General features: G+C 32.1%; 1 protein-coding gene across 1 annotated transcript; it reads left to right on the plus strand.

The window, feature by feature from the left end:
- Window positions 1–436: 436 nt before the first annotated feature.
- On the plus strand, window positions 437–3,818 carry LOC133179055 (cytochrome P450 2J6-like). Its single transcript, XM_061313752.1, has 7 exons — window positions 437–550; window positions 712–1,220; window positions 1,329–1,538; window positions 1,871–2,009; window positions 2,303–2,568; window positions 3,183–3,307; window positions 3,478–3,818. Exons 1-7 carry the CDS (start codon window positions 484–486, stop codon window positions 3,686–3,688), a joined length of 1,527 nt encoding a protein of 508 aa, XP_061169736.1. The 5' UTR covers window positions 437–483; the 3' UTR covers window positions 3,689–3,818.
- Window positions 3,819–12,971: the final 9,153 nt, after the last annotated feature.

Consider the following 12,971-nt stretch of genomic DNA (forward strand, 5'->3'; position numbering starts at 1 on the left):
GTAATCTTTTCAATACTGATTTGTGCTTTTGCCTAGCCAATGTGCTCAGGTGAGCGATGTGGCCCATGGGCCTCTTGTTTTTTGAGATGCCAGAAACCATAAGATGTAAGAAGTCCCACTTCCCTGATGCTGGACATCCGTATCGCATGACATCATCAATTGAACAAAATTATGTTCTGTACTTATAAAAATGGACTGCTTAAGCATGTTGCGGGTTTTCTGGGGAAAGATACGTTATTTTGAAAACGCACCCCCTCTTCATAACAATCAACCTACATGTGGATACTTTAGGAAATTCGTTTTCTCACAACCATGTACACAGTCCCTTTTCTCTAGTTATTACGAGGAGGCTGTAAGGATTTTACCCGGAAGTGGCGTACTTGATTGTTAAGTACCACTAATATAAAGTGCTGCGCACAATGCATTTTGAATTCAGTCTTGTTCCTGAAGTAAGCAATTTAGTCTACACTAAATAAGAGTAAAATGACAACCAACTCAAGTGCAATGTTTTGTACGGATAAAGGACTCGGGGAATCTTATTTCTTAAAAGGTATCTATATATAGTCGACTTTACATCAGTCTGTGTTGAATTCGGGCTCTTGAACGACATTTTTCTCTCTCGTCCATTGTTGTCTTCTCATGCAGTTGTAAGAGAAAACATGTTTGTTGAAATATCCCTCATAGGATCATGTCTTTGGTTTCTATTTGTAGCCCTTGGAGCCATGACATCAAAAACGAAGAAAAAGAAATTTCCGCCTGGGCCGACAGGAATTCCCTTCTTTGGCTGTTTCTTTGATATCGACTTGAAAAATTTGCATCTAGATTTTATGAAATGGAAGGAACAATATGGGAACATCGTATCGTTCAAAATGAACGGAAAAAATTTTCTTGTTTTGAACACAGTGGATGTCATCAGAAAAGCATTCACTAGTGACGACATTGGTCCATTGATGAGTGATCGCCCCTTAAACTTTATGGGTGAATATATTGCTTTTGGTTACAAAGACGTTCTTTTAAGGAGGTATGACGAGGATTTTTCTAAAATGAAGGAGTTAATGATACGTTCTATGAAATTGCACGATTTAAACTCGAACACGTTCAGAGAGCTGATGTCAGAGGAGTTGTCCCACGTGCTGGCAAAATTCCAAAAGACAGAAGGAAAGTCGACGGACCCCCTGGAAATATTAATGCCATCATTTTGCAATATCATTGGAATGATGGTGAGTAATTTTTGTTAAAATGTCTTGACTTTGTAATAAATGTTCAAATTCTTTTAAACTCTTCCTAAAACCTTTTTTGAAATAAGAGGAAAACATTGTTTTTCAAAGTTTACTGGTCGACGTTGCAAGGATGAGGACAAGCTGTTGAAAACTTTGATAGACTTTGATCGCGATGGAGATACAATGATACAACCCCAAGTCCACTCCGTATTCAAACTATTCCCATGGATTCGCTATTTTCCTGGTTTCTATGGAAATCTATACCGCAGAGTTATACATGGGAGAAGTGAGCTTCATAATGTAATACGGGATATGAAGGCAAGTGAATTAATAATTGTATCGGACAAACGGAATTTTATTATCCAATTAAATGTGTAATGCTTCTTTGGGAACCCTTTTTCTTCAGTATTTTAATGGCAATGTACTGAAGGAAATATTTTTTGCATAAAACACTAAACATTTAAAAACACAAATCAATAATTTTTTTTTAAAAGTTAAGTCTCTCAAATTAAGTAATTATTATCTAATACAGAAGTCAAATCAAGTGTTTGTTTAACAATATACATGTTACTTATTTTTAAGTGTCGATTGAAAGTGTAATAAACATGTGTAAATGTCTATATTTTGAATGTTTTTTTTTTTCGTTTCAGATGTCCTTTGACAAAAACAACGTCCGAAACTTTATACACGAACTTTTGCGAGAGCACCAGGAATATGCTGAAGATTCTGAAAATGCTTGGTTGACAGATGAACATATTCTTGGAATGGTCATGGATCTCATTAACACATGTAATTATACTTATATTACTTATATTGGAATGTTTTCTTTTTGTGTACATACTTCAGCTTAATTTGAACAATGTTGCTTATTAGTGAATACAAACTAGGCGAAGACTAATATTAAGTGTTCCATACTTTAATGTTCAAGTGTTTTAGTTCAAAGTCCTTCAGATTTCTAACTATACCATGAATTTGTTTGACCACTTAAAATATCATTTCCATTGAGAAATTTGTAATACTAGACTGAATAATGCCTATACAAACATTTTGGTACCTTTTTTAAGCTACACCTTTTGTTTCAGCTGTTTTGACAACAAAAGCAGTTATGTCTGGTGTACTCTTTCTTCTTGTTCACTTTCCGGAGGTGCAGGAAAAGATTCGAAAGGAGATTAATATGGTCATCGGAGATCGCGAGCCCGATATAGCGGATATGACGTCAATGCCCTATACTCAGGCTTGCATGATGGAAATCCTTCGTTATCAGTCACACCTTCCACTCACAGCAGCCCATGCGAACCTCTCACAGGAAGTAGAATTGGAGGGTTTCTCAATTCCCAAAGGAACAGTGGTAAATATTGAGTACATACATTTAATAAGCATATACAAGTTTGTGATAATGTTGAAAACTTGAAGTTTATGTTAACGTCTGAAAGTCAACACATCCTATAGACCTAAATACATAAAATTGCAGACTTTGCAACATGAGTGATTCAAACATTTCTTATCGTCAAATGGTTTGTTTCATTTGCCTTTTATCAAAGACGAAGAAAATTGTTTTTGCATAAGAAATTATGAATACTTGAAGTCTGGAGACTGCCCAAAACATGCACTTATCTTCGTTCAGAAAAATTCTTTACATGATAATGATTTGAGGATAGTTGTGTGAACTATTTTATTCAGTTTAAGATAGGTTATTCCGTAAAACGTTAATATATTTCAGATTATCGCTTAGGATAGTTATCAAACATTCTTGAATATGTTCGCTAAAGTCTAGACAATTATTGAAGGAAATACCGATTTAAATGTTAAAAAGAATCTTCAACACAGATACTGATTATTTCAACAACATTCTCATCCATAATCACATATTCCTGCAGTGGTTCAAGAACTTTGCACTGTATAACCCTCCCTAGCTATCGGAGGCCTTACTGTTTAATGATGATGATGATATTTTTTTTACAGATATTTGGAAACCTTTTTGCCTGCCACCATGATGAGAGCATCTACTCAGAACCTTGGAGCTTTAAACCCGAACGCTTTCTTGAAAATGGGAAATTAGTCAGTAGTGACCACCCAGCACGTCAAAAGTATGCGGTCTTCTTTTCAAAATCTACAGATTTGTAATTTATTTAGTTAGAATTGCATTTTAGAAAGTAAATGGCAAATGTATTAGTTTAATAGCAATGAAATATATATATATTATTAATCTATTAGGAGAATTGAATGGTCTTTGAATTCGTATTTTTTTCTGTTATAGTTTCGTGGGATTTGGCATTGGGAAACGATATTGTGTAGGTCAGCAGATGGCAAAAAGTAGAATGTTTCTCTACACTACAAGTCTGGTGCAGAAATTTAAAATTGAGGTTCCGAATGACATGGTGCTTCCTTCATATGACCCAAGGGCTTTAACATCGGAAAGCCCGGTCATTTTACCACCGGCAATGCAATACTGTTTTGTGGAAATTTAATTTCGGATTATACTTGATTATAAAGGTTGTGAGGAATTCGTATAAAAATATTTAATGCATGTATATAGCATCTATTTATTTATTTTGTATCAAATCAATGTTGGTAAAAATAAAGATTAAAACTTTTGAATTATTTTTCTTTTCAAGACTTGGATATGTTGGATATTACATATCAATAAGGATGACCTAATGTACTTTCACAAACTTACAAACTGACCTTAAGTTTCCTTAAAGTTTTTAATCATAAGCTTTAGAATAATTGGAATGGACGTACATGTATACTAGGGTATAGAAATTTTGTTGAAATACTAGAAAAATAAGTCTGAGAAAGACAAATTACATGAATTTTATCAGACTTAAATATTATCAGGAAAATATGTCTCGATCTGGATTGTATGACTTGTATCGTTATTAACATAACGATATTAATTTAATATTTCACAAAGTGACATACTCGTCATTTTACATCCACGAGCGGAAAATCGTGTCCAAATATTTAATCATACTTTTCACAGACGTGTTTTCTCCCTTGAAACAATATTTAAATCAAAACATTGTTTTAGAAGAAAATTACTACACAACATGTCTTTGTGTTTTATCCTCTCCCTTAATCAGTGAAAATATTTAATTTTATTAACAAAAATGAACAATAAGAGTTCAAAGAAATTATCTATGAAGAAGAAATCTTGGACAGGTTGTCTAGAGTGAACACTACACTACTCTTTAGTATATTTTTCATCAATATACACTGTACGTAGCAAATTTCAAATAGATATATGCTCAAATAAATAAAATATGAGACTTTTTATGTGTGGTACATGCATTGTATCGCTTTACGGCGCACGTATGGTAACGTCAAAGTGTCTAAAGCAGCGTTACGTTTCCTCTTTGCTTAAAAAAATTGGATAAGCCCTACTTAAATTCGGGAATTTCATTGATGCACATACTTGAGTTTCCTTTATTCCCACATAAACAATTGAGGAACCAATCTCGCATACACATGGCCTCCTGAAGACTTATTAGTAAGTTATGGACGGTACTCTCACTATCATTCAAGTAAATAGGCTAATCTCATATCGACGGTCGTGTTTCGCTATTGCCAGTACATGTAGCTGTTTGTCCGTATGTTTAGTTCTACCCGGGGACTTGATCAAAAAGCTTCCGCTTTGAAAACTCCCATTTCATTTGCATACTAAAGATCTAGTGAAATTGTTAAATTTTTTTCTTCTGTAGTCATTTAAAGTCTCTTAGGGCGATATTACTACTTTAATTCCTACGGAACTGCTGTTTGGGTTGCCGTAACGTCATCAAACGTCGCAATTTTTCGTGTGTTGTGTTTACAAATTTCCCATTTCAAATGCTCTAGAAATTGTCAAAAATTAAGCAAATGCCTTGAAATTTTCCAAAAGATGATAAAATAGATAGTGGGTTAAAGATAAGATTTCCCCCCCAGCCTTTTCATTAATGAAATATATGGAGATAATGAACAGTATTCAAGCTCAAAAGTCCATTAAACAATACAAAATAGGAGCAGAGCAAACACAGACCTCCAAAACATCAGAGGTGGGATCAGGTACCATGGAGGAGTGAGGATCCCCTGCCGACCGGTCACACCCGCCGCGTGCTCCTTGTCATGATCGGGAAATGACCGAAAAATCCGTCGACAATTCAGTGTGTAAATAATGGTCTAACAAATAATATGAAAAAGGTCAGTCAGTATTTGACTCAATGAATAAATTGTCCTTGCTGACAAGGTCATTGTATCGACCATAGAACTTACGAAATGATGACTTTAAACGAGACTGCTGATATTCTTGTTTCATCAACTTGTTTGTGAATAATTTACCTCGTTTTAGAAATTGTACATACGTAGAGCATGCTCTTGTGTATCGAATCAACTGAGAGATATAAACCCCGTATGCAGGTGATGAAGGTATTGCTGCATAAGTAAGGGAAGTTAACGATTGAAAAGTTAAAGTCATCGTGTTTATCATAAAGCTTTGTTGTTAGATTACCATTAAAATCCTTTTCAAGTAAAATATCCAAATATGAAACAGATGTGTCAGACTCTGTGGTATCTTTTATCTCAAGCTCAACAGGATATATCGTATCGACATAAGAATGGAAATAGCCATTGTTAATTGACAATACGTCGTCGATATATCTAAATGTCGAGTTGAAGGTCACAGCAAGTGTTTTCTTCTTTTCACGTATAAGATTTTGGACAAATTCTGCTCCATATGAATACAAAAAAGGTCTGCTAATAACGGGGCGCACTTGGTACCCATGGGAATTCTAATAGATTGTTGGAAGACCTGGTCTCCAAAAACCAATCTGATATTGTCAATCAGAAACTCAAGCATCTTTTTAATGTCAACTTCAGAGTACTTGTGTGTACAATCAGAATGTTTTTTAACAAAATAATTTTGCAAATGACCAATGACAAGGTAAGTAAATTTACGAGTTCCATTTTTATTGAAAAAGCAGCTGTCAATGATATCAAAAAGCCTTTTAAAATAATTTTATTTCGAAATAATACTCATGTATTCTCTAATAAAACTCTGGATTTTTTTTTATCGTGCGTCGTAGGACAGTACCCAGTGCACATTCAAGCATAATAAAATGTTTATTTTTGTCTATATTTTATCAAAAAAAATAAATAAATAAATAAGATGCACTTAAATATGATAAATAGATAAATAAGCATTTGCTTAAAATTTCAGCTTAGTGCGCCCATTATTTTTCGATAAAAACGCTTTGTTCACGATTTTACTGACAACCCTCGTATATCGATACATGTACTATGATCACCGCCACATGGTGTATATATGTCTCGCAGTTGATTCTTCATGTTCTCTACGCGTTCAATTCTTAAACTGAGGCAGGCTACTGATAAATTAGTTGATGTCACAGTTATATTATCGTTGATAATCAACATTTTGTAAATTGTTTGGCTTTGTTTATAAATAAAACTTATTTTTTGTTCGAAATGACTGGCTTTGTTCAGATTAATTGTCAGGCTTTTGTTTACTTACTGCTTTGCCTATGGTTTACTATATTCAACTGATCAAGACATAGGGGTCACAGCTGGTCCATGTTTTGCGTTTCAAGCAGTCAGTGTTTTCCCTACTCCAAATTTTCAATGTTTTATTGGATTTTGACTATGGACTAGATTACTGTTCGTAATATTCACATTTCTTGAAAAAAGAGCATTTCTGAGAAAACATACATTATCTTTTTTTCTGATAACTTTGTACTATGAAGGATACACTTAACGTTCAGTATCTTTGTTTGTATCAATAACCAAAATAGATGTGTTAAATGAAGTAAAAAAAAAAATATATGATCAACATGAAAACATTATACTTACATGACAAAGAAAAAAGTAATAGAAGTTTTTGCATAAAGAAACATGGTTTACTTATTCAGCAACACAATGAAGAAAAAAAAAACCCTTAAATCATGTTTCATTTGAAAAGACTTTAAAACAGAGACTTTCACTAAAATTAATGCTTTATTGTGGTATACGATATACTTATTACCAGGGAATAATGTCTCTGTCTGGAAATCTAAAAGTTTCTTTTAGTATAACAGCTGAAATATCCATTGTATACTTTGCAAGGTGACATGAATATGATATTACATCCTTTAAGTAGCAAACATTATTTATAATTTAGATAGGTGGATAGATTTAATGTTGTTTCTACCTTAAAGGGGCCTGGACACAGTTGCATTGCCGTTTCGCTTACAAGTTAAAATTTCCATTTTTAATCAAAAGATAACTTCAGTTAAATGAATGGAACTTACATAAAAATTCTTAAAAATTCTATTCTTAAAACACAATGATAACGATATTCTCCATAACGTCACGTCAAAATTCTGTGTTAACTTTGTAAACATGGACTCGAATGCTGTTACTGTTTTAAAATATTTACGTTTTACCATGTGTGTTCAATTTGTTTACTCTGCACACAAACTGAGCACGGACCGACAATATTGGTGAGTTGATTTTCCTTTATCACATTTTTACTCTGAATTTTCTAGATTATAATTTAAATGTTTTTCATTAATACACAACCATTTTTCCACTTTTCTTAAATATTAAGGATAAAGTTTGCTTCGCGAAAGGCAATCAAACCCGTCTCGAAATTCGTAGTTTTAATATTTAAAAAAATCTGTTAATTTCCAGAAAAAAGAAGTTTCTAAACACGCTTTTATATTTTGGCGTGAAATGCTCTGGCAACATATCTGTAATGATATTATACTAAAAATTCTAGAAAATATAAGCTTCAAATCTGAGTCCAAGCCTCTTTAAGTCCTTAAACCACAAAGAAAAACTATATTAAAGCAGAAAATGCTTCACAAAATGTCAAGGTTTCATATTTGGTCTATTTTGATTAGTAAGTTTAAATGTGTGAAAAATGATATTTACTTTCTTCAGTTCTAGAGAAGGAATAAAAAACAACAATTTGTACGTTTCTAAATCAAGCCATTGACTTTCTTCATTAGGATATTTAACTACTTTCTGTTAAGTTCGACATAGGCAGGCAAAAAGAAGAATATAGGTCTAGGAATCCATTATCTCTTTGAATATATGGTTTGTCTTCGGTTCCCTTTGAAACTTTAAGATCCAAGTAATCTTATTTTTATTGATTCATCAACAATTTGAAGATTTAAAAAATACTGTTCAATAGCACCAGCTTGTTTACATATCAAATCTACATACACAGTACTTTAAAAACAAACATCAAATAAGATTTGTGTAGAAATATCAGATATACTATCTCAACGTTTCCTCGAATTTCAAATACTTTGACCTTTAACTGACACAAAGACAATATTTATAATATTATTAGGCATATAACTACACAATTGTATTAGCAATAAACACATTCGACAGGTTCAAAGTATACAAATCGCCTTTAAAACAGTTTTATGTTTTATGTTTATATGTTAATGCTTATGTAAAATATGTTTATGTTTATATTTTTGTTATATGTCAATAAGGTCTTTATAAAAGTTTTTTCGGAGTTTTCCTTTCTATACAGATATTCATTTACAATTTTTAATGCAGCCTTAGGGATTAACATTTGATTATTTTTTTCAGAATATAATATTAACTCCCTAGAAGGTTATTCTTCAGAGATTTCATTCTCTAGCCTAAAATTAAAAATACAAAGAAAGAAATAAACACTTCAAAATTTAATCCAATGTTTATTTTTGATTGAACTAAATAAGAGGGGGATACTTGAAAAAGGATTTATCATTAACAGAAATATCCCTTTATCTTTTAAAAACTAAAATTAGAGCCAAACAAATCTTGTTTAACATTTATATTTCCTCATATCAAATTAAATGGTGCGTTTTTTTTAAGAATCAAATTGTTTTTATCTGTGAGGTTGATTAATATATAAGTAGTTAACATTTTTATTGTAGCTGTATCAATGCATATATTTTAGATCTGACCTCATGTTGGGTTTACAGACTATTGTAAAAGATAATTAACACACCAATACCATTTGTTGATTAAATGGAATATTTTTTTCCGAGATGCTCATTTAGCGATGTCTGTAATGCAAGAAGGATAACTATTACCTCTTACTCTAAATGAATAGAAAACACTATGAATTTTTAGCGATATCAACACTATTGGTAATAATGCCAAAAATAAATCCTCTGCTCTTACAGTAATACATGTATAATGGATTGGTGATCTGCATCATAACCTTAATAATTTTAACATTAAAACATATATCATTAATCTGTTATCTCAAGGCACTCAACAGGTAGGTGTTTACATCTGATTATTTTATCAAAACTTAATGAATTTTGTTTCTTTTTCACTAATCGGGTTTGAAATAGAAGCAAAACAAAAATCATTGCGCTGCCATGATATATATCCAAACAAATGTTATTACATTATTGGCAAACACCAATTTTTGTCGAAAAAATCTTTTACGATTTTACTTCAAATATTCTTAGTAAATTCATTTATTGTGAAATCATCACACCATGGATAGAAGCGAGGAGAAAAACTTTAATGGAATATGGAGATAACGAACAGTAATAAAGCTCAAAAGTCAATTAAACAATACAAATCGGAAGCAGAGCAAACACGAACCTAAAAGCATTAGAAGTTCGACCAAGTGCCATGGAGGAGTAAGCATCCCCCTGTCGACCAGTCACACCCGCCATGTACTCCTTGTCATGTTTATCGAGCAAACGGAAAATTCCGTAGACAATTCAGTGTGTAAAAAAAATGGCCTTACAATTAGTATGAAAAACGTTAGTCAGCATTCGACTCAATATGATATATTGAAATTGTTGACAAGGTCATTGTATCGACCATAGAACTTGCGAAATGCTGACTTTAAACGAGACTGTTGATATCTTTGTTTCATCAATTTGTTTATCAATAGCTTGCTTCGTTTTAGAAATTATTCGTACGTAGAGCATGCTCATGCTTATCGAATCAACTGGGAGACATAAACTCCATATGCAAGTGATAAGGGTATATTGTTTGCTACATATAAATAAGGGAAGTTGACGATAGAAAAGTTGAATCATCACGTTTATCACAAAGTTCCAAATTGGTTTTTAAGTTACCATTAACATCTTTGTCTAGTAAAATATCCAAATATGAAACAGAATGTGTCAGACTCTGTGGTGTCTTTTACTTCAAGTTCACTGGGAAATATCCAGTCGACATATAAATGGAAGTAACTATTGTTAATTGACAAAATGTCGTCGATATAATTATATAAATGCCGAGTTGAAGGCCACAGCAAGTATTTTCTTCTTCTCATATATTAGATTTTAATAAATTCTGCTTCATATGAATTTACATATGGGTCTGCTAATAAAGGGGCGTAATGGGAATTCCAGCAGATTGTTGGAAGACTTGATCTCCAAAAACTACATAGATATTGTCAATCGGAAACTCAAGCCTCTTTTTAAAATCTTACATAATATTTCTGTGTTTTCCTCCATTATTATTACATGTGATCTACTTTGACGCTTTCCCCTCTTAATCTTCTGGTTTCCTTCATTTTCCGTCCACGTGTACGCCACTTGACTCAAATTTCATATGATCTTGAGCTAGATCCTTTCTTGCATGACTATCGGAATATATTACTGTAAAAATTACATATTTTTTGGAATAAAATTTCATGAATTGAAAATTAGAAATAAGGGTAAAAGCTATTTCATTTTGTGGTGGAAGAAGTCTACGTTGTTCGATTTCTATATTTAAAATTTGCATTTCCTGGACATGGATTCGTGGGTCTCCTAACACCAGGAAAATTAGTGATTTCACAGAAATTAATGCTTGCGGGATATTCTAAATAACTGTCTTGGAGGTTTAAATTTTGTTTGGTATGAGGAGCCTAGGAAATCACGTCCTCCACGAAATATTGCAATTTCAAAATACAGATTCATTTTTGTCCTTTTACCACGAAGTCAAATCTTAACGAACCAATAACCCCATCCCCACCCCAATCCCCAACCACGAAATCACGAAAATTTGACCCAACGAAAATAAGTAATTTTACAGTGCTTTGTTAGAACATCTTAGTTGATGAGCTTTTATTGTCCATCAGAACACATTTCCCGACACTTACAGATTGAAAAAAAAACTTTCAAAAAACGTTACTCAAGTATTTTAGAATCAAAGCAATAGTGATTTTCAAATTATATAAAAAGGCTTACACTTACAATATTTATGTATGTATGGAATATTCCTCTTTCCGATTTGAACACATATATCATAAAGAAACCCCTCCTCTTTTCTTTTACAATTTAGTACAATTGCAATTAATATAGGGGGAAAAGAACAATGTAGATAAAAGATACTGTTTGGTTAATGAATAAAAACTCAAAGTTAAACATAATGTATTATATCAACCTTGTTTATTTTAATAAGATGAAAACCAACTTTTAATCGCAATTCTTGAGTTGAAAATTAAAATGCGTTTATTAATTATAGGAAGGTTCAAATACTCTTCATCGATACATAAAATATGGTTTGCCACGAAAAAATTTTGTAAAAGAGGGTTTCAGATGTTTAAATTTGGTTTACAGTTTTAAGTATTTACAATCATAAAAGGCCTTTTTCCTTACCCATGTTTGCACTGATGTTTTAATCTTTGAGCCATATATAAATATGTCAATCCACATTGACATTTCAAATCTTTTTTTAAAATCAATCAATCATCATAAGTGCGTTTTGTGAGTTTTCTTCACAAAAATAGTAACTGCTGTAAAGGAGATCCTTCAGACGTCAAACCAGTATCACTATTTTGTATGACATAGATACAACGATCTTTTGTGAACTTTTAATTTCATTAATTAACAATTCATTATAATACGAAGATGAGTTCGATGTCAAAAATGAAGTTATGTTCATGTATCTTCATTTTTGACATCGAACTCATCTTCAAAACAAAAGATAATTTTATTAAAATAGTACTTGTTATAACTTGTTATTAAAAAAAAACAAACATTATTTTGTTTATTCTTCTGCATTAGAGTTTGAGAAAATTATTTTTTAATGAGCATTTCTGCCATCTCAGTCAAAATTCTAAAATTTGCTTTTAGAAATGTTCTATTAGATCGAAAAATAAAACACATTTCAGACCTTAAACAATTATTTCATCTCAGTGACCTGTTTGATATTTATATTCCTGTTATATTTTTTTTCAAAATAAGCGTAGGAAAAACACTTTTGCAGTGACTTCAACTCGACTTTTATATACATATATATCCAAGACGTTTGATCAATTATCATTGTTTCATTTTGGATGTTTTACTTGCTATAAAGACGATAATGACCAACTATTAACTAAACTGTATGACAGACGGGATGACTTTAGCTTTTCTATTGTCAACTTTTCTTATTCATGTATACGTAGTAATATATCACCTGCATATGGTGCTTATGACTCCCAAATGATTTGATATGCAAGAGCATGCTTGGAGTATGATCAATTTTAAACCGAGGCAGACTACTGACAAATAAGTTGATGTAACGGTGATTTCAAGTGTTAAACTTAAGTCTTAAACTCATTAGAAGCCAGTGGGGTCCTGATAAGTTTAACACATGTCTGGTTGTTAGACTGTCATCGTTTTATTACACTTATGAAAATAGAACAAACAAGATGTGTTTGTGAAACACTGATGCCCCCGTATGGCAGCTTATGGCGAAGGTTAAAGTTTCTCATTTGCAAGTCAAAATCCAGGCCAAAAGATAAAAAATGTTGGTACCCAAAGAATTGTCTTGTCAGAA

This window comes from Saccostrea echinata, unplaced genomic scaffold, assembly GCF_033153115.1.
Source record: "Saccostrea echinata isolate AGI-Se365-2 ecotype Australia unplaced genomic scaffold, CSIRO_AGI_Sech_v1 ptg000004l, whole genome shotgun sequence".
NCBI classification, from domain to species: domain Eukaryota; kingdom Metazoa; phylum Mollusca; class Bivalvia; order Ostreida; family Ostreidae; genus Saccostrea; species Saccostrea echinata.

Excerpts from the sequence above, each read along its gene's own strand:
- LOC133179055 (XM_061313752.1), top strand. The coding sequence starts at position 484 with ATGACAACCAACTCAAGTGCAATGTTTTGTACGGATAAAGGACTCGGG. Across the intron at positions 2,010-2,302 it reads CATGGATCTCATTAACACAT|CTGTTTTGACAACAAAAGCA; the intron begins GTAATTATACTT and ends CTTTTGTTTCAG. Across the intron at positions 2,569-3,182 it reads CAATTCCCAAAGGAACAGTG|ATATTTGGAAACCTTTTTGC; the intron begins GTAAATATTGAG and ends TTTTTTTTACAG.